This window comes from Salvelinus alpinus, chromosome 13 (assembly GCF_045679555.1).
Source record: "Salvelinus alpinus chromosome 13, SLU_Salpinus.1, whole genome shotgun sequence".
Taxonomy (NCBI): Eukaryota; Metazoa; Chordata; class Actinopteri; order Salmoniformes; family Salmonidae; genus Salvelinus; species Salvelinus alpinus.
This window is the reverse complement of record NC_092098.1, coordinates 16,595,578-16,621,796: the sequence shown is the minus strand read 5'-3', so window position 1 is coordinate 16,621,796 and position 26,219 is coordinate 16,595,578. Positions and strand designations below refer to the sequence as shown.

General features: G+C 45.1%; 1 protein-coding gene across 4 annotated transcripts in view; it reads right to left on the bottom strand.

The window, feature by feature from the left end:
• Positions 1-260: 260 nt before the first annotated feature.
• The window catches only part of LOC139537203 (kinase suppressor of Ras 1-like), a 45,882-nt gene continuing 19,923 nt past the window's right edge, over positions 261-26,219 (bottom strand). Inside the window, exons 2-21 of one of the 4 annotated variants that reach the window (XM_071338254.1) lie at positions 19,724-19,864; positions 12,088-12,235; positions 11,361-11,856; positions 8,946-9,133; positions 7,822-7,891; positions 7,616-7,699; positions 7,400-7,461; positions 6,956-7,065; positions 6,666-6,828; positions 6,207-6,248; positions 5,755-5,803; positions 5,598-5,655; positions 5,231-5,506; positions 4,882-5,078; positions 4,670-4,766; positions 4,421-4,554; positions 4,173-4,304; positions 3,904-4,039; positions 3,125-3,258; positions 261-2,730 (exon numbers count right to left, since the gene is read on the bottom strand). In XM_071338254.1, coding sequence (XP_071194355.1) covers positions 2,724-2,730; positions 3,125-3,258; positions 3,904-4,039; positions 4,173-4,304; positions 4,421-4,554; positions 4,670-4,766; positions 4,882-5,078; positions 5,231-5,506; positions 5,598-5,655; positions 5,755-5,803; positions 6,207-6,248; positions 6,666-6,828; positions 6,956-7,065; positions 7,400-7,461; positions 7,616-7,699; positions 7,822-7,891; positions 8,946-9,133; positions 11,361-11,856; positions 12,088-12,235; positions 19,724-19,864 — 2,724 coding nt within the window. In that variant the 3' untranslated portion in view covers positions 261-2,723. Of the gene's footprint in view, positions 3,259-3,903; positions 4,040-4,172; positions 4,305-4,420; positions 4,555-4,669; positions 4,767-4,881; positions 5,079-5,230; positions 5,507-5,597; positions 5,656-5,754; positions 5,804-6,206; positions 6,249-6,665; positions 6,829-6,955; positions 7,066-7,399; positions 7,462-7,615; positions 7,700-7,821; positions 7,892-8,945; positions 9,134-11,360; positions 11,857-12,087; positions 12,236-19,723; positions 19,865-26,219 lie in introns of all 4 variants that reach the window. The other 3 variants (XM_071338255.1, XM_071338253.1, XM_071338256.1) reach the window with 3 other exon arrangements.

Genomic DNA, 26,219 nt, shown 5'->3' with positions numbered 1-26,219 from the left:
CAACTAACATTTTTTGGACCGCCCTGGGCCTCTTCGTCTAACGAGCCCACAAGAAATAGCTACAAACTAAAACTAAATGAAAAAGTAATTTGAATAAAACATACTACACTAGTCTCTAGATATGTTAATTCATTTAGATATTTGGTTTTATGGCCTTACTCCCCATCATATCTTTTGAACATGTGGCAGTAACTAAATACAACTGACTGTAAAAGCCCATAACATAAATGAAATACTTTATTAAATTCAGCTCAAACAAATGACATAACAAGCTTCATTTTATTCTTTCAAGGATGAAAACAGAAACTGTGTTCACAGAATGGTAGCCACATGCAATACAAAAATATGAATTTTTACATGACATAAAAAACATGAATTGACCCATTCAAAAAGAAATGTACAGTATTTTTACAGTATTTTGTACATGAAAAAATATAAAGATATATACATCTGTAATAGGGGAGCAGTACCTATTTCAAAATGCGATGTATTGTACATATAAAATGTTTGTACAAATATTAAAAGAGTTAATTACCTGTACATTAAATAATGTATCTACATGTATATCTTACATACCATTGATATCATCAATACATTTACTGCAGTCTTTCACTAAATCAAGCCTATATATTACAATACAATACACTCACTTACACTCACAAACACACACAAATACAAGCACACCAACTGAAGCTGGCCACCACTAACGGAATACACACAAGCGCACACAAGTGGTCATGTTTAAGGAGTAAATTATAGGACACTTTTGTGCCAGGTTCCTGTTCTATTTTTTGGGCGCTGTAAATTAATCTACTATACTACTTGATCTACCTCTCTACAGTGCTCCCAGGCAGAGAGAAGGCATCCCTGCTTCTCCGTGGCTCCCTCTTATGCATTTTAATAATCAGGGCACTCGCTTCATTATCAAATACCTTCAGTCCTAAATAACCAACATGAATCCATTCCCAGTGTGTAGTGAGATGAGAGGAAGATCACATTGCATGCTGACACCTCTTAGCTGTGGTTTCAACATATTCATTCTTCATTTATGCAATGAGCTGTTTTCAAATGTACAGTTTCATCAGATTCTACTCAGACAAGCAACACAGAGACATGAGTCAATTCAATCATGCTCTCGCAACTCCTGAGACATTTGTCCTTTCAAACTTCATGGAACAAAAAAATAAACACTGAAATTGATTACTCAAAATAGGAACCAACAACTAAAAGTAAAAGTTTGTATCTTATAATTTTTTCTCCTGTTGAAATAATGTGTACAGGTCGTATGCAGGAGGCAGACAGAGGGCAGCACGGTGACAGGGTCGCAGCGCATGCCATTGAAAAACTGCAGAGAGCTGAAGGGTAAGAGTCAAGAGGCAGTTGGATTACATCACTCAAGCAGCCCGAAGCTTCAAGACCACAATGAGAAAAGAGGAAGGAGTGAATGCAGTGGTCCATTTAGGATAGGAGTTACAACCATTGTTTTGGTCCAGCAAGTGTCTGGGTCGCATCGTCTGGGAGCCCCCAGTAGGAAGAACCACATCACAGCAGCACAGAGAGGAGGGAGAGCAGGGCAAGCTGCAGACGGAGCAGAGCACAGCAGAGCAGCCGTCAGCTACCGGGCTCATACCAGAGCACACCGGTCAGTCTCAGAACAGACACCACAAGCCAGTTATTCACAAGCCTCAGATAGTCCAAAAAGCAACAGTAGAAAAAAATGAAGGCAATATGTTTTGAGACGAAGGAAGGAAAGTTGAGGGGAGGTAGCGAAGCACTACCCGCGGCCTCCTCAGTCCAGCACCCTTCTCTCCCACACAACCAGACACTACAGTTTAATAGACATGGAAGATCAGGCTGTGGGTTAGTGGAAGCAGTGTCTGTATCAGGCAGAGTCAATGCTTTGATCAATCCTAAAAGTTAAGGAGTTCAGGAGCATGCAAGGCAGACCCAGGCTTTGTTTGTTTTGCATTGCTTATATTTCATAGTGACGGCTACAACCTATATTAGGAAGAGAGAAAACAGAAAGAGAGAGAACAAATGAAACATGGAGGTTAGAGACTGTTAGTGAAAATATAATAACAGGTTAAAATTAAGAGAATGATTTGAGAAGAAGACCGGTACAGTAGAAGAGACAGGTAAATACTTTAACATGAAACAAGGGCCCAGATTTCTGCACCACAGGAATCTCAAATGAGCCTTCTCATCACAAAAACCTCTTTCAGGATTTACAAGCCCATGCAGTTTCCCAACAGACCATTGCAAACACCATGCAAGCTGGTAAGCGCTTCTCTTCCCATTCAAGCTCTGGCATGCTATGCGGGCACAATTTGTTGGGGCATCAGTGGCATCATTACTGATAGTGTTGGCAAAGGACAGCTTGTTTGAAAACAAACATAAGACCAGTAGCTAGCTCCACTAGCAGAGAGTTGTTGAACTGGTAGGGGCTGTTAATGGACAAGTAGTTCATGTGTAGAGAAGACCACCCATGAGCCTTTGAGTGACAGACGTGCAGTATGTAGTGAATGATGAAGTTACAGAGTGCGAGCAGGAGAGAGATGGCAGGAGATGAGTGAAGGTGGAGAGACAAATCTGGACCAGGTACTGTACACCTAACATATGAGAAGAAAGGGGTGGGGAGGTGTATGGGTACAGAGCAGGGCAGGAAAAAGTCCAGGAAAGGGAGGGACAAAACAATGCTTTTAAACAGAAAAGTGCACTCACAGTCACATCCTGGAGGAGAAAGTTTGGGAAACAGAAGATAAAACAGAAAATTCCCTTAGCGTCACATATAATGGTTCATTTCTAAATACTTCACCATTAGAAACCACAGTCACTCATATTACAGTGGTCAACGTATCTGTAATGGACCGTCAAGAGGGTATGTGGCTCATGACTATAAACTACTACCAAGAGTCAACTCAGTCATCCCCTGCCTAGTCCCCATCAGTTTGACATCAGTGGCCCTAATACCGCACAGCAATCTGGGAGTCATGCCTTCAGCTGAACCCCTTTGTTTCATACACAAGTCCATTCCAGATGAGTCAGAACCCAGTCAGGGGTCAGAGTGCATGGCAGGGCGGGCAGGCATGTCCTACTCCCATACCTCCACCTCTAGGATACGTACTCTGCAGACTTCCAGAAGTGTCCAGGGTGGGACAGTCTCCGGTTGAGTTTGGGCAGCTTCTCCAGCATGTCTGCCAGTTGGGTGAAGGTGGGCCGCTCCCTCAGGTCATAGGCCCAGCAGGCAGACAGGATTTCCTGCACAGACAGGAAGGATTAATGTCATCACTTCATGCCAACACAATGCAGAGATGTATCCTGTAGTCAGCTTTAATTTCTTCTCTACTCTATCAAGGTCATCCCTTAAAAACATAGCATTAGCATGAGCAAATACCCTCACTTACCCTGCTAGGATTAAGAAAGATGCAATTCCCCCCCAAAAAGTATGAGCATAGATTTCTGCATGATTCCAGCACAATGTGATCTGGCACCAGAGCATGTGAGGGGAGATGAGCGGTTGGAAATCCCGCTCATGCTTTCGGGATACGTATCTTTTCAGATTCCACAATGATTCTTTAGTTGTGGACACTACATCACCACACTCCCTCTCTTGCTCTTGGTCCTAATCTTTGTAAGTCACCTTGATTTAGCACCTGTGTGTTTTATCACTTTCTTTATGAAAATATTTAGTGAACTCCATGACAGTAGCTAAAGCAAGTAGACTACAAATGCATGCTGAGGTGGGCATGCCCTGAGCTCGTGAAGTGAGCGCTACTGGAGCAAAATTGGGGCGGGCGAGAAGGCCTACGCTCCAGCCTTTGGGAATCTCGCACCGGGCTCCAGTCAAATTGGGCACGCTCCACTCCAGCTCCGCTCACATAAGTGCTTCCCCCCTCCACTCACCGTGACCTCCTTGCCCAGGTTGATCTCTGCCAGGACCTTCTTGATGCCCTCACCGCTCCCCACCTGCCAGATGGTAGCCTCCACAGGCTGGTTGGTGATAGGCCAGTCCCTGGCTTGGAGCTCGTACCAAATGGTGCTACAAGGGGGCAACCAGCAATATGGTCATTCCCCAGAGCCAGTTAACTGTAAAGTGAAGCAGTCTCAAGGAGAAACTATTCTGCTATTAATGATAAAGAAAAGGTACTTCAGAATCTGCTTAGAGAGCGTACCCAAAGGCGTAGACGTCTGCAGCGTTGGAGAAGGGCAGGCGGTCCTCATTGTTTCCAGGGCTCATCCTGCGTACGATCTCTGGCGCCAGGTAACAGATCCAGCCATGTGGAAGCTTCAGCTCGTTGTCTCGCCTGTGAGCGAAAACACACACACGCACAATAAGAAACCACTGTTAGGAGAACACAGACCCACCGAGTATCCACCAGCTGAGATGATAGCTGTAGGAACCAATATGCCGAGTCCATACCTCCCCTCCTGAACCACTCCAGAGATCCCAAACAGGCCGAAGTCTGTAATAATCACTTTATTGGTGTCATGAAAGACGTTCTTTGACTTCAAGTCCTTGTGGACAATGCCTTTGGCATGCAGGTAGCCCATTCCCTGTGTGGATTAAAGTAAGGAAATACAGTAAATATATATTACACATACTGTATATGTCAACATTACCCATCTACCTGTAGAAATCTGAAAGGACCGAACAAGAATAGAAGTTCACCTTTACAATTTCTTGAGCGATTTGCCTCGTCTTGTTTATATCCAGTGTGTTTTTGGTGTCCCGAACAACAGAATATAGTGTCCTCCCTTTACAGAAACTGGAGAGAAACATTTGAATTAACAAATGGAACTAAACAAGTAAACAACAGCTATGGTGGACTGAATATACCAAAGAGATATTCATTTGGGATGTAAGTTAGCCCCTCCCCCTACCTAGTGATGATGGCGAGGTGGGGCGGAGCCATGCAGGCCCCCATGAAGAGGACCACGTTCTCATGACGGGTCTGTCTGTAGTTCATCACCTCCTTCTTAAACAGCTTCAGGTGGTCCTGGTTGTTCCCATCTATCTCCAGCAGCCGGATGGCCACCTCGCCATGCCAACGCCCCTTATGCACCTTGCCCCAACGGCCCTGGAGTGAAGGAGGGAGTGATTTTAATGACACTTTCAGAAACACACATTCAATGGGTTTGAATAAAAAACACTGATAGTTTCATGCATATGTAGCTCAATCATTGAAAAGGTTATCTCCAGTGAAAACAGTGTGTTCTATTGCCCTCTCACCTTCCCAATGAGCTCTCCCAGGTCCAGCTGTTCGAAGGGAATGTCCCACTCCTGCAGGTAGACGCTGGTCTGGCTGGCCTTACGGGAGATGGGGCCTTTCCAGCGACCCCCCCGTGAGCTGGGCAGGTCATCCAACTCATCACCATCACACTCACCGTCCGAACCCCCATTAATCTCACTCCCATCGTCATCTTCCTCATCATCCTCCTCCTCCTCCTCTACTGGGTCTGGGTCTATCTCAGGTTCAACCTCCTCCTCCTCCTCCTCCTCTTCCTCCTGTAGGACATTCATGCATGGCCAATGTTTTTGGTTTTGGGCATGTGTCTGCACATATGTTACAGTTACTTTACACACACACAGTTTCTACCTCTCCGTCCTCATCCTCAGCCAGTTCAGCGTGCATGTCATCTGCTGGTTCAGTCTCACTGTTGGGACGGGTCAAACCACAGTCACAATGTCAGAGTGTTCTGAATGTTGCACCATTAAAACACTATTGATAAATGAAATAGACAGGCGAGCCTTACACTGTGTCTTGGAGGGCTTCAGAGTGCAAAGTAGTGGAACTGGACACATCTGGGAGAAAATAATACAAATATTCAGTATGCAATAAAACTATTTTTGCTCTTAAAGCCAAACTTGCATCCCTCATGTAGTTTCTTTGCCCACTTATATTGGCCCCTTGCCATAGCAATGTGTTGACAACCACCACCACCACAATATGATAAGACATGCAATTCTGAAACTCCCCAGCAGGTGGCACAGAGACCCATCTCCACATGAGATAATGCAGTCTAAATATCACACAGCACAACACATTGTTCCAAGGCATTCACAAATGCACAACTTGCTCATTTAATCCACTAAACCCGTGAGTACATGCAGGAGATAGACAGAGCTGACAGGGTTGGTTGTGGCTGAGGATGTGGGCAGGAGTGAGCGCCGCCCAACAGTGTCTGGGACTGTACCGTAAACTCACCAGGGAAGATAAACTGCTGTCTATGCTGAAAGTAGCAGGCAGCTTAGGGGAAAGAGAGGGAAGAACCAACAAGCATGGAGAGGAGAGAAGGACTCTGGGTTAGAGTAGCCATTAAAACAACCCTAGTCACACCCACCCTCCCAGCCACAGGAGTTCTTCTGTGTTAGTGGTATTAATGAAGAGGGAGAGAGAGGGAGTTCGACCACTGCTGCCCGGCCATTCCAAGTCTAGCATTCACTAAACAGAAAATGTGACTCAGGGAGACATTCTGTGTAATGAAGAACACAATGCAAGCATGCACCTTGATAGTGGGAGAATGCTGGCTTAACTGTGTGCAGTGGACATGCTTGTGTGGTTGTTTATTTATCCGTGTGTGTGTATATTCATGTGTGTGTTTGTGTGTGAGAGCGGTGATTGTGTGTATTTGTATACGTGTGTGAGTGATGGTGAGGGACCTACCTGGGAAGTGGAAGCGGTTTTCCCGGTGGCCCTTGGGCGAGGGGTTGGGGGGCGGGGTGGCACTGGGAGGGTTCTGGAAGGGGGCAGGGGAGGAGGGTGTGGAGGAGGTGGTGGAGGACGGGTTACTGCTGGAGTCCAACTGGTTCAGCACAGGAGGGTGATCCTGAGAGAAGGAGAACAAATACACACTGATCAGAGTCAATAACACACTTGTCTGTCCTAACAGCATCATGCACATGATTATCATCAAAGCTGTGATGTAATATCTAAGCAGGTGTGATTGGTTGTACCTTTTTGGTGATGGCTTTTGGTAGTGTGCCAAATTGTGGTGCTTCTAATGGCCGGTCCACAGGGTTGTTGATGTCAGACGGCACAGACTCAGTCCTCCGGATTTTGGTGACTGGAAAGAAGAGATTGGGATCATAACCCTCATACTTGTTGAATCTATGTAGGCCCTTTAATAAACGGATTAACATTTAGCAGGTTGACGTTTATTGGGATGAGTCTTGTCCTGGAGGTAGAACTGAGCGATTTTCTGTTAGATGTGCCAGCTGCAAAGTCAAAATTGTATATATTGTAAAGATTTATGAAAACAATATTGCAGTTAAGGTTAGGTTTAAAATCAGATTTTATGACTTTGTGCCAGTTAGTGACCCCTCTGCAGAGCTGCCTCCAGTACATGAGTCATCCCAATAAATACTAACCTGCGAAAGTGTGTGGTGTGGAAGGCTTACTTGGCAGAAAGGAGATTCTGCAGGAGGGAGATTCTTTAGTACACTTATTATGGCACTTTAACCTGCAGTCAGGAAACAACCAATCAGAGAACAGCACAGAAAAACAAACCACCAAAACAGGATGAAGTTGTATTTTACTGCATTGTACAGACATTCAACCTAACTCCAGAACATCTCAGAGAGCCTCCACCTCCCCATCCTCCTCACTTCACTCACCTGCAGTGTTTACACTTCACTCCAAACATCATGTTCTTCTGACACACCTGACACGTCTGGGACAGCCACGACTTGGTGGAAAACCTGCACACAGAATCATCAATTGCTTAAACCATCAATAGTGTTTTGCTATATCTACTGCAGATTGAAAGTATATTTCATATTTTCATCATGGCAGTCTGAGGCTTAAAGGTGTAGTCAGCAACCTGTGGGTGACGGCCAGGCCTATGTCTCTCCTCACTGCCTGTGGGGAGCCGCGACGCAACCCCATGTTATCTGGAGAGAGACAGAGATGTCAAACACTAGGAATCAAACGTAAACCTGACAGAGGAGGATGTGTCTAAACATTGAGTATTAGTGCAAAAACTGCAAATGTTCTATGAAGTTTAGAGGCTAGTATCAAAATGAAATGAGTGGTGCTCAGGGAAATGCTCAATTCTGGTTCTTTTCCCAAACTTCCCAACATTTCCAGAAATCCTGGTTGGAAGACTCGTGGAAGTTCCCAGAATTTTTCAACCCTACCACTTGCTACAGTATGTGCCAAAACCAATGAAAAACATTTACTGACACAAAAGCACACACACATACTCACTCACCACTCACTCGGTCAACAGACACACTCACACGCTCAACACACACACACTCATACATTCACTCGCTCAACACACACACACACACTCGCTCAACACACACACTCACTCGCTCAACACACACACACACACACACTCACTCGCTCAACACACACACACACACACACTCACTCACTCACTCACTCACTCACTCACTCACTCACTCACTCACTCACTCACTCACTCACTCACTCACTCACTCACTCACTCACTCACTCACTCACTCACTCACTCAACACACAATCACTCACTCAACACACAATCACTCACTCAACACACAATCACTCACTCAACACACAATCACTCACTCAACACACAATCACTCACTCAGTCAGTCACTCTCAAAGATACAAATTTGTGGGAGTTTTAGATTTATCTCTAAGCTGTCAAATGAAGTGGAGGAGTAATGTAATCTATACAAGCAATGGGGTCAGCGAACGCTCCTCCACATCACAGCCCTCAGATGGAAAAACCCCAGCAATCTACCGACTGAAACACACACTGCCTCTGAGCCAAACTGGGACGGCTACTGTGGCCCTACAGCCAGTTACTGGAAAATAAATCTATTTCTTTACAAAGAGCACACACAGACAAAGGGTCCATTCTATCAGAGTAGTTCACCATGCACTTACCAATCTACTCAAAGGAAGATTCCTTACATATAGCCTAAGTGGGGAAAGTAGACATGTGTGTGAACTCACTCTTGAGGTGGGATGAATGCTCCTCCATCAGGGTAGGGGTGCCAGGTAGGGTGTAGGGGGCAGTGGCGGGGGCAGGGGTGGAAGCCCCGGGGGTGCGGGCAGACAGGTGGGGGGAACGGGAGGGTGAGTCCTCACAGCCATTCCCATTGATCTGAACGTTGAGGAACAACTTATTCTGCTTTGTACACCTGAGGGGAAAAAAGAACACACTGGGACGTCAGTACAGTGGCACGCTGCTGCTCCCACACCCTCATCTCAACACAGTCAACACTGGATTACTCAATGACAATCCCAAATGGGCCACCATACAGATCACCAAAGACAATAATTGAATGGCTATCCTGTACCAACCATGTTATGCAAGTGGCAGAGAGGAGAGGAGCGAGGCAGATAGGGAAGGAGGGAGACATTAGCAGCAGGTCTTGGCACATGGCAGACTCAGCCACAACCTCCACCACAGCAGAGCACAGGCCAAAGGGCTGAGCGTCCTCTGCCTGGCACTGGGTCAGGAATGCAGAGTGCTGATCCAGCAGCAGGCAGCCCCACTGCTTCCTGCCTGCTCTCTCTGAGCTCTATACACAGTGGAAAAGGCCTGTGCCTCCCTATGCCCCCGGTCATACGCATCAGTGTCCTCACATGATAGGTCTGTGGTCATACGGTCTACTTCTATATAAAGTATATAGTCTATGTATTAAGCTATATTATCAGTCCTGTTTAAATACTTCCATCTAGTCAGGTTCCATTCATTACGGCTGAGCTTTTCATCACTAATGCTACAGTGCCTTGCAAAAATATTCACCTCCCGTGGCATTTTTCCTATTTTGTTGCATTACAACCTGTAATTTAAATAGATTTTTATTTGGATTTCATGTAACAGACATACACAAAATAGTCCAAATTGGTGAAGTGAAATGTAAAAAATAAACTTGTTAAAAATAATTATAACGGAAAAGTGGTGCGTGCATATGTAGTGGCCAGAAAAAAGCCATTGCTTAAAGAAAAAAAGAAGCAAACACGTTTGGTGTTTGCCAAAAGGCATATGGGAGACTCTCCAAACATATGGAAGGAGGTATTCTGGTTAGATGAGACTAAAATTGAGCTTTTTGGCCATCAAGGAAAACACTATGTCTGGCGCAAATCCAACACCTCTAATCACCCTGAGAACACCATCCCCACAGTGAAGCATGGTGGTGGCAGCATCATGTGTGGGGATGTTTTTCATCGGCAGGGACTGTGAAACTGGTCAGAATTGAAGAAATGACAGATGGCGCTAAATACAGAGAAAGTCTTGAGGGAAACCCGTTTCAGTCTTCCAGAGATTTGAGACTGGGACAGAGGCACACCTTCCAGCAGGACAATGTCCCTAAGCATACTGCTAAAGCAACACTCAAGTGGTTTAAGGGGAAACATTTAAATGTCTTGGAATGGCCTAGTCAAAGCCCAGACCTCAATCCAATTGAGAATCTGTGGTATGACTTAAAGATTGCTGTACACCAGCGGAACCCATCCAGTTTGAAGGAGCTGGAGCAGTTTTGCCTTGAAGAATGGGCAAAAATCCCAGTGGCTAGATGTGCCAAACTTATAGAGACAGAGACTTGCAGCTGTAATTGCTGCAAAAGGTGGCTCTACAAAGTATTTACTTTTTTTTTGAGGGGGGGGGGTGAATAGTTATGCACGCTCAAGTTTTCTGTTTTCTTTTGTCTTATTTGTTGTTTGTTTCACAATAAAACATATTTTTCATCTGCAAAGTGGTAGGCATGTTGTGTATATCAAATGATACAAACCCCCCCAAAATCTATTTTAATTCCAGGTTGTAGGGCAACAAAATAGGAAAAATGCCAAGTGGGGGTGAATACTTTCGCAAGCCACTGTACATTTACAAATGAACAGGATATTATGGATATGTGTTAGTACTGTATGTGTATGTATTTCTGTGTGGGAAAAGTGTGTGTGTGTGTGTGTGTTTCTGTGTCTTGCCCTCTGAGAATCATGCCTTAGAAATGACTCAATCTCAGGGAATCTGTGGGGGATTAGCTCTGGCCTTATACTGAACACATTAAGGCAGCAATGGGCAGGATGTGGTGTGTGTGTGTGTGTGTGTGAAAAACCCTGTGCTTCAGTTGTAACATCATAATAAGGAAGGACAGAAGTGTGTCCCATATACAAACTGGTTCCAAGATTTTGAGCATTGTGGAAAACTGCCCAGACACTGGTCATGATGACCTCACATGCGTTGCCAAGCAAAATAATCTTTCAGAAATCTCTTGTCGAGTGGGCCACTATGATTACTGTCAAATGGACTGGATCAGTTGAAATTCTGTGCCTCCAACAACACTGTCAGACAGCATAACCCTTTAATCTAGGTCATAATGGACTGGAACTCTCACAAAGCATTGGGGGCAGGAAGTGACCTACTTGTTGGTGGGCGGCTCCTCGATGCGGTTCCCCAGCTGGGACTCGTGACTCTTGCTGCGGGTCAGGGTGATGTTGGGCAGGAGGTGCAGCACCTTGCGGGAGGGCGGTGGCGGGGTGCATGGGGGCTTCAGCCTGTGGCGCCTCTTGGAGGGCGGGGTGATGGGCGGTGTGGAGGTGTGGCCATAGAGACGCCCCTGATGGGTGGCGGAGAGGGGGAAGGGGTCTGTGAAGGGGCTGTCAGCGTAAATGTACGCCCCATGTGCCTCGGGACCGGGCATTGCAGACACGGAGCCGAACCGGGGTTGGGCACAGGCGGTGCAGGGGGTGGAGGGAGTGGATGGGGTGGTGGGGGGCCGAGCTAGGGGAGAGGGGCTGTGGGGGCGCATCGGACCCCCCATCCCCCCCATCAGCTGGTCGGCAGGCAGCAGCAGAGAGCCACTGTCTCGCCGGGTGGGCTCAGAGAACCAGAGTCCAACATCCTCTCTCAGCTCCCCATCTGTAGGGGAGGCACAGAACAGGGTTACAGACCACTACCACACTCCAATCAGTCTTCCACCCCTCAACCCTGTGTCTTCTGTCCTACAACATAACCTTACCCTGGGTGGCACCCTGTTGCTGCTGACGGGGCTAATAGAGCAGAAACAGCCTGGCAGAAACAGCCGTGTCCTACAGTCAGTAAAACCCAGATCAGGCAGACTCTCCAGGGTACAGACAGACAGACACCCACCTGATTCAGTGGCACTCTTCAGGCAGGAGAGGGCAGCGGTGAGCCTGGCACACTCTTCTGAAGTGGAGCCCAGTCTCCTCACGGTCTCCTGCACCTGAGAATCTGGCATCTGCAGCAAGGCATCCAGGGACAGTTTCACGGGCACTGCCTGGAGAGAGGAGAAAGAGACAAGGTCGGGGGGAGTTATTAGTACGTCCACACAATATCCAGTCACACCTGTCGTGTCTTTGGCATCATTAAATGAAGACTTTTAGGTTTTATCAAAGATTCTCTGTAATTAGTATTACGCGATTAAACTGATTAATAATGTAACTGTAATTAACTAGGAAGTCGGGGCACCAAGGAAAATATTCAGATTACAAAGTTATAATTTCCTAATATAACCTTTCAGATATTTTCATATCTGATCAATAGTCTTCTGATTAATGAATTATTTAATTTACCTCACGTTAGTCTCATTCCAAACGTCGTAAATTGTTGGTTATCTGCACGAACCCAGTCTTCCCTATGAGTCATCCATACATCAATTGTCTTAAATCATTTATTTATTACTAACTAAGTAATTCACAGAAATGCATAAACAAAACAAACAAAGTAAATATGGTTACAAGAAATGATAGGAGAATGTGCCCTAGTGGGCTAAACCGGTATGGACAAAAGGGGAAGTGGGGGTCAACTGAGATGAGACACTACAAAGTTGATAATTATAACAATTTAAATGCTAATCCTTTGCACATGAACGCTCACTCATTCGGGAACAATTGCAATCAATATATATATTTACGCTCAGTGTGTCGTCTTGATCGCTGTTGAAAAGTTAGTTTCTGTTGGAGAGTTTCCGTCCTCTCTCTCTCTCTGTCGTGGTTAGAGTGGATAGTTCAGAGTGACATTCATTCGTGTTGTTGTAAAATGGATGTTTCGGCGGTTGTCATTCTTCGCGTTCAATGATACCGAATTCCTAGCTGCAGACTCGTAATTAATATCAAAGACTAGTTCTTATTCCGTCGGTATCGATAGTCTAAGAGTTTAACCACGTGATATGGTTAAAAGATTCAGCAATGGTCTACAACCTTTGTCCTCCCGTGATTGAGAGAAACATGGTCTACTGAGAATTTCTCAAAGTTGGGTTTTATTCGGAATTGCAGAAAAGGGGCTGTCCCAGGATGCCTGACCCTAACTGGGCTCATGGGCAGTCCTCTGATTTAGTTCAACTCAAAAGGTAATTGGAGTTTCCTTCATTAAACAGTCCAAAATCACATTACACAATTTTACAAACAGTATCATACTCACTCATTCATCTTATACAACAATTAGATGTAAACCTCATATCTGAGTCTATTATATAAACAGAGTTATGGTAATGTGGCCGCACTGTCTCCCATGAGCTTCCCCAAGTTGTAACAAACGGACCAGTTCCTAGCTGGATTCTTCACCGATCTTTTATACCTTCTCCGGAACGTAAACGTTGTTCGGACCTCAAGTTCTGTGAGGTGGAAGAAATTCCTTTGTTCTCTATGAAACTTAGAGTGAAATAGAGTGAAACACTCTATCTCTATACTGTGTGGCCATAAGGCAGGGTCTTCCCTAGGAATTTACGACCTCACTGACCACAGCAGCCTAGTTGTAGGGGGCAGGGAGAGGGGGATGGGGCTTGCTGTACCCAAACAGGGCAACGTCATGACACACCTCTACATACAGTACAACATGTGACAGAGAAACATACAAACTGTATACATCTTACACGAACGAGTATGCTAGAGTCCAACTCGCCTATGCTAGACACAAAGGTTATCATTGTTCATTCTCATAAACCAAAGCCAGCCAGCCCATATGTCTAACTCCAGTTACGTCCACAGAGCAGGACAGGCCAGGCCAGAACAAGCCAGGCCAGGCAAGGAGCAGAGACCAGTAAGTCAGTACTGACTGACTGACTGGCCAAATCCCCCTGGAGCCTCTCACCCAGAGAAGAGGCCAGACAACAAGCTGCACGAGGAGGACACAGAAACTCAATTGTGCTATTTTGTAATTTGTTTGCGTATTGTGTAACTTTTTTTTTTTTTTTTTTTTACTTATTGTGTACATTATGTTCCTGCTACCGTCTCTTATGAGCAAAAATAACTTCTGGACATCAGAAAAGCGATTACTCACCGCGGACCGGAATAAACTTTTCCCTTTAACGAGTCCGGCGTGTCCGACGAAAAGGATATCCTGCTTTCACTGGAACAGGCCCAGATCCACGGCTTTCGCGTTAAGAAAAGACGCTGGAAAACGGGCTGCAGATCGGGCATCCTTCTGAAAATCCGGAGGCGAGCGAGTAAACTCCCACTGCCTTCCATTCTACTCGCTAATGTGCAATCATTGGACAATAAAATGGATGACCTACGATTAAGATTATCCTACCAACGGGACATTAAAAACTGTAACATCTTATGTTTCACCGAGACGTGGCTGAAGGAAGATACGGACAACATAGAGCTAGCGGGATTTTCCATGCACCGGCAGAACAGATACGCTACCTATTGTAAGACGAGGGGTGGGGGTGTTAGTCTTTTTGTCAATAACAGCTGGTGCGCGATATCTAATATTAAAGAAGTCTCGAGGTATTGCTTGCCTGAGGTAGAGTACCTTATTTTTATTTATTTTTAACCTTTATTTAACTAGGCAAGTCAGTCAAGAACAAATTCTTATTTTCAATGATGGCCTAGGGGCAGGGGCAGAACGACAGATTTGTACCTTGCCAGCTCAGGGATTCGATCTTGCAACCTTTCGGTTACTAGTCTAACGCTCTAACCACTAATCTACCTGCCGCCCCGGACTAGGCTATAAGCCTGCCGCTTATAATAAGATGTAGACCGCGTAGATCTACCAAGAGAGTTATCATCGGTATTATTCGTAGCAGTCTATTTACCACCACAAAACGAAGCTGGCACTAAGACTGCTCTCAACCAACTCTATAAGGCCATAAGCAAAGAAGAAAATGCTCACCCAGAAGTGGCGCTCCTAGTGGCCGGGGACTTTAATGCAGGCAAACTTAAATCCGTTTCACCTCATTTCTACCAGCATGTCACATGTGCAACCAGGGGGAAAAAATCATAGACCACCTTTACTCCACACACAGATGCATACAAAGCTCTCCCCTGCCCTCCATTTGGCAAATCATACCATAATTCTATCCTCCTGATTCCTGCTTACAAGCAAAAACTAAAGCAGGAAGTACCAGTGACTCGCTCAATACGGAAGTGGTCAGATGACGTGGATGCTACACTACAGGACTGTTTTGCTAGCACAGACTGAAATATGTTCCGGGATTCATCCAATGAAATTGAGGAATACACCACCTCAGTCATCGGCTTCATCAATAAGTGCATCGATGACGTCGTCTCCACAGTGACTGTACGTACATATGCCAACCAGAAGCCATGGATTACAGGCAACATCCGCATCAAGCTAAAGGCTAGAGCTGCCGCTGTCAAGGAGCGGGAGACTAATCTGGACGCTTATAAGAAATCCCGCTATGCCCTCAGACGAACCATCAAACAAGCAAAGCGTCAATACAGGATTAAGACTGAATCCAACTACACCGGCTCTGACGCTCGTCGAATGTGGCAGGGCTTGAAAACTATTACGGACTACAAAGGGAAACCCAGATACGAGCTGCCAAATGACGTGAGCCTACCAGACGAGCTAAATGCCTTCTATGCTCGCTTCGAGGCAAGCAACACTGAAGCATGCACGAGGGCACCAGGTGTTCTGGATGACTGTGTGATAACGCTCTTGGTAGCCGATGTGAACAAAATCTTTAAACAAAACATTCACAAAGCCACTGGGCCAGACGGATTACCAGGACGTGTTTTCAAAGCATGCGCGGACCAACTGTCAAGTGTCTTCACTGACATTTTCAACCTCTCCCTGATCGAGTCTGCAATACCTTCATGTTTCAAGCAGACCACCATAGTCCCTGTGCCCAAGGAAGTGAAGGTAACCTGCCTAAATGATTACCGCCCCGTGGCACTCACGTCTGTAGCCATGAAGTGCTTTGAAAGGATGGTCATGGCTCACATCAACAGCATCCTCCCGGACACCCTAGACCACTCCAATTCGCATACCGCCCCAACAGATCCACAGATGACGTAATCTCAATCTCAATCGCACTCCACACTGCCCTTTCTCACCTGGACAAAAGGAACACCTATTTGAGAATGCTGTTCATTGACTACAGCTCAGTGTTCAACACCATAGTGCCCACAAAGCTCATCACTAGGCTAAGGACTCTGGGACTAAACACCTCCCTCTGCAACTGGATCCTGGACTTCCTGACGGGCCGCCCCCAGGTAGTAAGAGTAGGCAACAACACGTCTGCCACGCTGATCCTTAACACTGGGGCCCCTCAGGGGTGTGTACTTAGTCCCCTTCTGTATTCCCTGTTCGCCCACAACTGAGTGGCCAAACACGACCCCAACACCATCATTAAGTTTGCTGACGACACAAAAGTGGTAGGCCTGATCACCGACAATGATGAGACGGCCTATAGGGAGGAGGTCAGAGAATTGTCAGTGTGGTGCCAGGACAACAACCTCTCCCTCAATCTGAGCAAGACTAAGGAGCTGATCATGGACTACAGGAAAAAGGCGGGCCGAACAGGCCCCCATTAACATTGACGGGACTGTAGTGGAGCGGGTCGAGAGTTAAGTTCCTTGGTGTCCACATCACCAACGAACTATCAATGTCCAAACATACCAAGACAGTCGTGAAGAGGGCACGACAAAACCTTTTCCGCCTCAGGAGACTGAAAAGATTTGGCATGGGTCCCCAGATCCTCAAAAGGTTCTACAGCTGCACCATCGAGAGCATCCTGACCGTTTGCATCACCACCTGGTATGGCAACTGCTCGGCATCTGACCATAAGGCGCTACAAAGGGTAGTGTGAACGGCCCAATACATCACTGGGGCCAGGCTTCCTGCCATCCAGGACCTATTTAATAGGGGGCGTCAGAGGAAACCCCATAAAATTGTCAGACTCCAGTCACCCAAGTTATAGACTGTTTTCTCTGCTACCGCACAGCAAGCCGTACCGGAGCGCCAAGTCTAGGACCAAAAGGCTCCTCAACAGCTTCTACCCCTAAACCATAAGACTGCTGAACAAATCATAAAATCGCCCCCGGACAATTTACATTGACACCCCCCCCCCTTTGTACACTAGCTGTTTGTTTGTTACCTGTGCATAGTCAGTTCGCCCCCACCTACATGTACAGATTGCCTCGACCTGCACTGACTCAGTACCGGTGCCCCCTGTATATAGCCTCGTTATTCTTATTCTTATTGTGCTACTTTTATTATTACTTTTCACTTTGGTCTTCTTGGTAAATATTTTCTTCTTCTTGAACTGCACTGTTGGTTAAGGGCTTGTAAGTAAGCATTTCACGGTAAAGTCTACACTTGTTGTATTCGGCGCATGCGACAATATTTTGATTTGATTTGACTTTTTCCACATTTTGTTACGTTACAGCCTTATTCTAAAAATGATTAAATAGTATTTTTTCCCCATCAATATACACACAATACACCATAATAACACAGCAAAAACAGGTTTTTATATAAAAAAACTACTTAAATATCACATTTACATTAGTATTCAGACCCTTTACTCAGTACTTTGTTGAAGCACCTTTGGCAGCGATTACAGCCTCGAATATTCTTGGCTATGACACTACAAGCTTGGCACACCTGTATTTGGGGAGTTTCTCCCATTCTTCTCTGCAGATCCTCTCGAGCTCTGTCCGGTTGGATGGCGAGCGTCGCTGCACAGCTATTTTCAGGTCTCTCCAGAGATGTTCGATCGGGTTCAAGTCCGGGCTCTGGCTTGGCCACTCAAGGACATTCAGAGACTTGTCCCGAAGCCACTTCTGTGTTGTCTTGGCTGTGTGCTTAGGGTCATTGTCCTGTTGGAGGGTGAACCTTCATCCCAGTCTGAGGTCCTGAGCGATCTGGAGCAGGTTCTCATCAAGGATCTCTTTGTACATTGCTCCGTTCATCTTTCGGGGGGGGTGTATGCCTGCTCCCCGTAAAGTGCTGATGTCAGCCTGGCTAGACCAGGACAGGTGACTCACTGGCCAGGTCTAACCCTTACTCACAGTTCAACACAGGTGTGGTCACTGAGCCAAGAGGAGAGGAACACCTTGTTCACCCACTACTGGCCTGAAGCATATTGTGTGGATGAGAATGAACCCTGTAACCTTAGAGCTAAAACCATTGTCTCACCATCCTCAACAAGCTGAGAAGATTTTTCTGGAAATACTGTATCTAAGGCAAGAACATACTCCAGAGAGGTTCCTTTTCGAGTAACAAAAAACATTCAGTTGCTTACAGATATGTTCGACTATCGTTCCGGGTAACATGCAACGTGTAGAAGCAGGCTCACCCAGTTGGAAGGCTTACAGGAGGGCTGTCACAGGGAGGCTTTTTGCATCACTTGCAATTAAGCCCATAAGATACACACAGACCTGCAAGAAGCTCTCAACCTAATATCCACAGATCGGCTGGTTATGTAATATTATGTACATAATGAATACAAAGAGACAAGCTCCCTTCTTGGCTGAGTACACCCCCAAACAGTGAGCGTGCAGGCATGCAGCACTGGTGGATTCTGGGTCAGCTGTGCCTTCATGGTTCACACCATAGAGATCCTAGTATTGTAATTCCTAATTCTATGGTTCACATTGTCACTGAAGTGGGTCACAGCACCCAGGATGCAGCAGCAAAACTGCTTGAATGGCTGACTGATGGGAGTTGTACTGTAAAAGGAACTTGTTGGATGGAAGACATCATAAAGCTCCACTATAAGCACAAAAGCCCGCTGGCATCCCTGGTATTTAGTAGGCTGCATTTCTGTCCTATCCTGCTTGCCGTTTGTTCACAGGGCACAGACAGACCACTGGCCAATGAGTAAAAATAGAGCAAATGATGGAGGGAGAGCATGAGAGAGAGAGAGAGAGACAACGTAAGAGAGATGAGAGAGAGAGACAACGTAAGAGAGAAAGCATCAGAGAGACAACATGAGAGAGAGACTGCACATTCTGTGGATTGGGTGGTGCTGTATCTGGGGTTCATCCAGAGTGTGAGGAATGTGAGAGGAGACTCTCAGCTAAAACAACACTGGTAAGTGGACAACAGAGCACCACTCTGCCCTGCCCTCTCCAGGCCTGGCCCCAGCCTAGCCAGTACATAATGCGCGTGCCTGGGGAGACATGCAGATACAGTAAAGCAGCAGCCAACAGTGGTGTGGTTGAGAGAGAGAGAGAGAGAGAGAGAGAGAGAGAGAGAGAGAGAGAGAGAGAGAGAGGAGATGAGGTTGCACGTCCTGTTAAAACTAACACAGCTCAAAAACGTAACTTCATCGAATCACGACCCGCCATAAGATATCAACAGTGACACCGGTTGGCTGCTATTTAAATTATCTGTGCCATTTGAGAAAGAAATTCATCGCTGCGTTCTAAGTACACATACTGTCCACATCATAGAAAGTAGCATAAATATAATAAAAAAATGTAATATCTTAATTTAAGATGATAGTAAATTAAGCAAACTCAGATTTTTTCAGAAATCACATACTTTTCACGCACACACTTCTAGGACTTACCTCAATGAGCTCAGGTCTCAGGTTGATGGTGCGCAGCCAGTCCCCCAGCCGTGGGTAACTGTCCAAGGCCTGAGGCCTCTCTGCCTCTGGCACTTTCCGCTTACACTGCAGCTGCTTACAGATGTACTTCATCAGCTTTACCTGCAGGGGGCAACAGAAAGGGCCACACAACAGATAAGGGAGGGGCAGGTTAGTGAGAAGAGAGGAGATGAGCCTGGATAAGCTAGCTGGGAGCAGGCCAGGGCCGGGGTCTGTAGGATATCTACTACTCTTCCCTGTGTTGTTGTCAACTGTGTAGTTTAGCGTGACAGGAAAATATAGGTGAATTGAAAAGAACCATGAGCCTAATGGACAGTCGAACATAACTACAGCAATTATGGCCTGCACAATTTGTATGCGCACTCGTTCTTTGCAGAAATAGTACATAGAAAACATGAAATACCAGGGATACATTAATTAGACATTTTAATCACGCTCTGATTATATGTTGCTGAATTCTTCTCTGTGCGTCATCCTTGCACATGCAAATCATTTAACAACTGATTAACTAAACAGAAAACCTACAATAGACACTATATTCACTGGTAAATGAAAGCCAGAATAAGACAGCCACTGACAATGCCAAGCCATGTTTACAGTATGTCTATGCTGGAGTTTTAGCCTATCCCAAGCCCCTTATCAAATATTGGACAAAGCCCCCAAAAATGTAATCCTATAAAACACACAGGGCTACCCTGGTTCAATTCCAGGCTGTATCACAACCGCCCATGCTTGGGAGTCCCATAGGGCGGCACACAATTGGCCCAGTGTCGTCCGGATTAGGGTTTGGCCGGAGTAGGCTGTCATTGTAAATAAGAATTTGTTCTTAACTGACTTGCTCTTTTAACTGACTTGTTCTTAACTGAAGTTAAATAAAAAGTTACAAAAAAAGAACAAAAAAATGATAATCTGATGGGTGACAATATTAGCCTATCACTTGTGAATGATATATTATCACTTGTGAATGATGCTTGTAAGACAAGAAAGAGCGCATGGCTTTTTTAGCGGCTTTTTCTAATCATAGCAGCACACCTCATGTAGCCTAGCCCATAGGCCTATATGTTTTGATAAGGTTTGTATTACAACTAATGTGGCAAAATAACTTCTTAAAATTAAGCACAATCCGGGCGTAGAGCATAACTGGTATACATAAGCAGCGCGTGAGTTTCAGGTTTGGGGAAGATAATTTTCACCATAAAAATGCATCTTTATAAGAAAAGCATTATATGCATAATCTCATTTGCAGTCACTTTTGAGAATGGTATTTTCCCGCTAATTGATAGCATTTTGGAACATTCGCGCTTATGGATTTATTGTGATGGTGTAGGCTACATGGATTTATTGTGATGGTGTAGGCTACATGGATTTATTGTGATGGTGTAGGCTACATGGATTTATTGTGATGGTGTAGGCTACATGGATTTATTGTGATGGTGTAGGCTACATGGATTAATTGTGATGGTGTAGGCTACATGGATTTATTGTGATGGTGTAGGCTACATGGATTTATTGTGATGGTGTAGGCTACATGGATTTATTGTGATGGTGTAGGCAACATGGATTAATTGTGATGGTGTAAGCTACATGGATTTATTGTGATGGTGTAGGCTACATGGATTTATTGTGATGGTGTAGGCTACATGGATTTATTGTGATGGTGTAGGCTACATGGATTTATTGTGATGGTGTAGGCTACATGGATTTATTGTGATGGTGTAGGCTACATGAATTTATTGTGATGGTGTAGGCAACATGGATTAATTGTGATGGTGTAGGCTACATGGATTTATTGTGATGGTGTAGGCTACATGGATTTATTGTGATGGTGTAGGCTACATGGATTTATTGTGATGGTGTAGGCAACATGGATTTATTGTGATGGTGTAGGCTACATGAATTTATTGTGATGGTGTAGGCTACATGGATTTATTGTGATGGTGTAGGCTACATGGATTTATTGTGATGGTGTAGGCTACATGGATTTATTGTGATGGTGTAGGCAACATGGATTAATTGTGATGGTGTAGGCTACATGGATTTATTGTGATGGTGTAGGCTACATGGATTTATTGTGATGGTGTAGGCAACATGGATTAATTGTGATGGTGTAAGCTACATGGATTTATTGTGATGGTGTAGGCTACATGGATTTATTGTGATGGTGTAGGCTACATGGATTTATTGTGATGGTGTAGGCTACATGAATTTATTGTGATGGTGTAGGCAACATGGATTAATTGTGATGGTGTAGGCTACATGGATTTATTGTGATGGTGTAGGCTACATGGATTTATTGTGATGGTGTAGGCTACATGGATTTATTGTGATGGTGTAGGCAACATGGATTTATTGTGATGGTGTAGGCTACATGAATTTATTGTGATGGTGTAGGCTACATGGATTTATTGTGATGGTGTAGGCTACATGGATTTATTGTGATGGTGTAGGCTACATGGATTTATTGTGATGGTGTAGGCTACATGGATTTGTTGTGATGGTGTAGGCAACATGGATTAATTGTGATGGTGTAGGCTACATGGATTTATTGTGATGGTGTAGGCTACATGGATTTATTGTGACGGTGTAGGCAACATGAATTTATTGTGACGGTGTAGGCTACATGGATTTATTGTGACGGTGTAGGCTACATGGATTTATTGTGACGGTGTAGGCTACATGGATTTATTGTGACGGTGTAGGCTACATGGATTTATTGTGACGGTGTAGGCTACATGGATTTATTGTGACGGTGTAGGCTACATGGATTTATTGTGACGTGTAGGCTACATGGATTTATTGTGATGGTGTAGGCAACATGGATTAATTGTGATGGTGTAGGCTACATGGATTTATTGTGATGGTGTAGGCTACATGGATTTATTGTGATGGTGTAGGCTACATGGATTTATTGTGATGGTGTAGGCAACATGGATTTATTGTGATGGTGTAGGCTACATGGATTTATTGTGATGGTGTAGGCTACATGGATTTATTGTGATGGTGTAGGCTACATGGATTTATTGTGATGGTGTAGGCTACATGGATTTATTGTGATGGTGTAGGCTACATCGATTTATTGTGATGGTGTAGGCTACATGAATTTATTGTGATGGTGTAGGCTACATGGATTTATTGTGATGGTGTAGGCTACATGAATTTATTGTGATGGTGTAGGCTACATTAATTTATTGTGATGGTGTAGGCTACATGGATTTATTGTGATGGTGTAGGCTACATGGATTTATTGTGATGGTGTAGGCTACATGGATTTATTGTGATGGTGTAGGCTACATGGATTTATTGTGATGGTGTAGGCTACATGGATTTATTGTGATGGTGTAGGCTACATGGATTTATTGTGATGGTGTAGGCTACATGGATTTATTGTGATGGTGTAGGCTACATGGATTTATTGTGATGGTGTAGGCTACATGGATTTATTGTGATGGTGTAGGCTACATGGATTTATTGTGATGGTGTAGGCTACATGGATTTATTGTGATGGTGTAGGCTACATGGATTTATTGTGATGGTGTAGGCTACATGAATTTATTGTGATGGTGTAGGCTACATGGATTTATTGTGATGGTGTAGGCTACATGAATTTATTGTGATGTGTAGGCTACATGGATTTATTGTGATGGTGTAGGTTACATGGATTTATTGTGATGGTGTAGGCAACATGGATTTATTGTGATGGTGTAGGCTACATGGATTTATTGTGATGGTGTAGGCTACATGGATTTATTGTGATGGTGTAGGCTACATGAATTTATTGTGATGGTGTAGGCTACATGGATTTATTGTGATGGTGTAGGCTACATGGATTTATTGTGATGGTGTAGGCTACATGGATTTATTGTGATGGTGTAGGCTACATGAATTTATTGTGATGGTGTAGGCTACATGGATTTATTAGACTTTTTAAACTGTAGATGTTACAAAGGTCTGCATCAGTGGCTTGTAGGCTGTGTGTGGAAGCCAGGAGATGCTAAACGTGTTTATGTTAATTAACGGTAAATTACCGTGAGACCGGCAGTTATTTGCTTGACACATCACCAGCTGACAAAATGTCATGACTGCCACAGCCCTAAGTGGGCTTTACGGTCTTTGATGTTTGGACTGTGGTAGAACACTGGGGAGATTAAGCAGTTTCAGACACATGTATGCACACCCACACGCACACACAATCCTTCTCCCATAATGTGAGGAGAAGCCAATCTGAAACATTAATTATTCCAATCACGCAGACACACATTTATTAATTCTACAATGTGGCGTTTCTCCTCCATATATGTTCTCACACAGGCAGGCAGATATCTGACTGGATTTTATTTTACCCTCCCTCTCTCCTTTTTTTGCTTCGCCTCCAGCAAGCAGGGCTGTCAAGTAGATATAAATAGCTGTTATTATATGGAAGGGAACAGCGAGCTGGCCTTCTCATGAGGGTGTCTGCACCGCTGGCATGGCAACCAAGTGTCATTGGAACATTGCAGCCACTGAAGGCAGGGGCATAGTGACATCACAGTCCTGGAAGACACAAAGTTCACAGTGAGGCTAGCAGACAGCCTCACAGCCATCACTGGACTGGCCCCCGACTAAACATACCTCCCCCTCAGTGACCATGTATCAACATGTCAGCCCATGAGCTTTTGTTTTTCTAGGTGCTAACCCAGGTATCACATTGTTCTTTCATCTGTCAAGACCGTGGGATCCATTTTTTTCTATTAAAAGACGTCATAGGCTGTTCACATAATAAACAAAACAGTGAGGATGCTTACATTGCAGAATATGTGAAAGCACTCCACCATGATCATCTACAAACAAACAGAGCACTGGCTACCACATTCATTTTCCAGCTCTGCAGAGAGGCTGGACAGAGAGAGACAGGCCGGACACAGACAGGCGGCTAGGGGTGAGAGGATATGCCCCCCCCCTCCTCCCTTCTCTCTCCTTCCCCCTGCCTCTCTCCCTCTCTGAGAACAGGTAGTGGCAGCACCTCCGTGTTGTGGTGGCTGGTGATGACGCAGGGAGCAGGGCAGTCTGAGGGGAGAGGAGGCCTGTACAGCTGACACCAGGGAGGAGGGCTCGCCCGCTGAGACGGCCCTTTCACCAGCACCCAGGGCAGCAGCTTGCTGACGCACAGCAAGCCATGTTACCATTGGGGCCGCTGGCCATTAAGCCAGTCATCCTTTTCACACACACACACACACACACCAACCCCCCCAGCCGCCTGTATCTGCTAATCAGCACTTTAATAAGTGAAGCCTCAGTAACTGGCATCTAGATTCAGGGATGCCAAGTCCACCTCATCCTTCACCACAAACACACACAGACCCCCCCCCCCCACACCTAGTGACTGCTAAGATACATGTCCCCTCCCCCCTCCCCCCATTGCTCCCTTCACCTGATATCTGATGTACTGATAAACATCACAACATCTCAAGCCCTGTTGTGTACCATTCAAACAGCACACCTGACACCACTGCCCTAATGGTGATTGTGCAAATGAACACTGGGATATCAAGAGATGTTGTATGGAACATGACAGTGGAAAAATAAAACAGATGAGAGGGAAGAAAAAACACTATGAGCAGGCTGGACGCTCACGTGGCATGTTAATGACAGTCTGAAGATAGTGGTCTGTGATATAAACACCTCAGAAGTTGTCCAGAGGATGTCTGAAACTCTAGCATTACCACTACCTACTGCTGTACTTTAATATAGCAACATTATGAGGATATGGCAGGCTCCACTCCTTGTTCCGGCCTTCCCAGGTGACTACCGGATGAGTAACTCACAGCACTGTGGTATTAGTTTGCGCTGGCCTGGCCTTCTCAACTCCGTGCAGTGCTGGCTCCAGTATAGTGTGTCTCCTTATCTCCATCTGGGAGTGTCCATTACAGCAGGACGCCTTGGGCTGCAGGCCGCAACACGTGGCCATGAAATGAGCAGCGCACCGCCAGGTATCACTCTACTCCACCCACCAGCGTAGCCGCAGGAAGATGCATTTCACGGTCAAGTCTACACCTGTTGTATTCGGCGCAAGTGATAAATACAATGTGATGTTTTGAGTGGTGGGTGCTGGAAGGAGGGGTGTGCGGGGGGAGAAAAATCCCCTTTATAGTAAAGCATTGCATGCATCTATAATCGCATTTGAGTAGTGCATACAAAGGAGCATACATGTTTTTGGGGATGTTTTCTTTTTTCAGGGTCTGGGAAAAATAAATAAAAAATGGCCATTGCATTTAATTCAAAAGACAGAGTATTTTTTAATACCACACAAATGCCCAAATGTAGGCTACTGTGCAACTGACTATTCAGATAGGATGCAATTGTGAAACTTTCTTAAATTTTTTTTTTTTTTTTAGAATCATTTGTTTTATCATCATCATCATCATTATTATTATTGTAGGCCTACTTATTAATCTAAACCAGTTCTTTAATTATGCAAAAG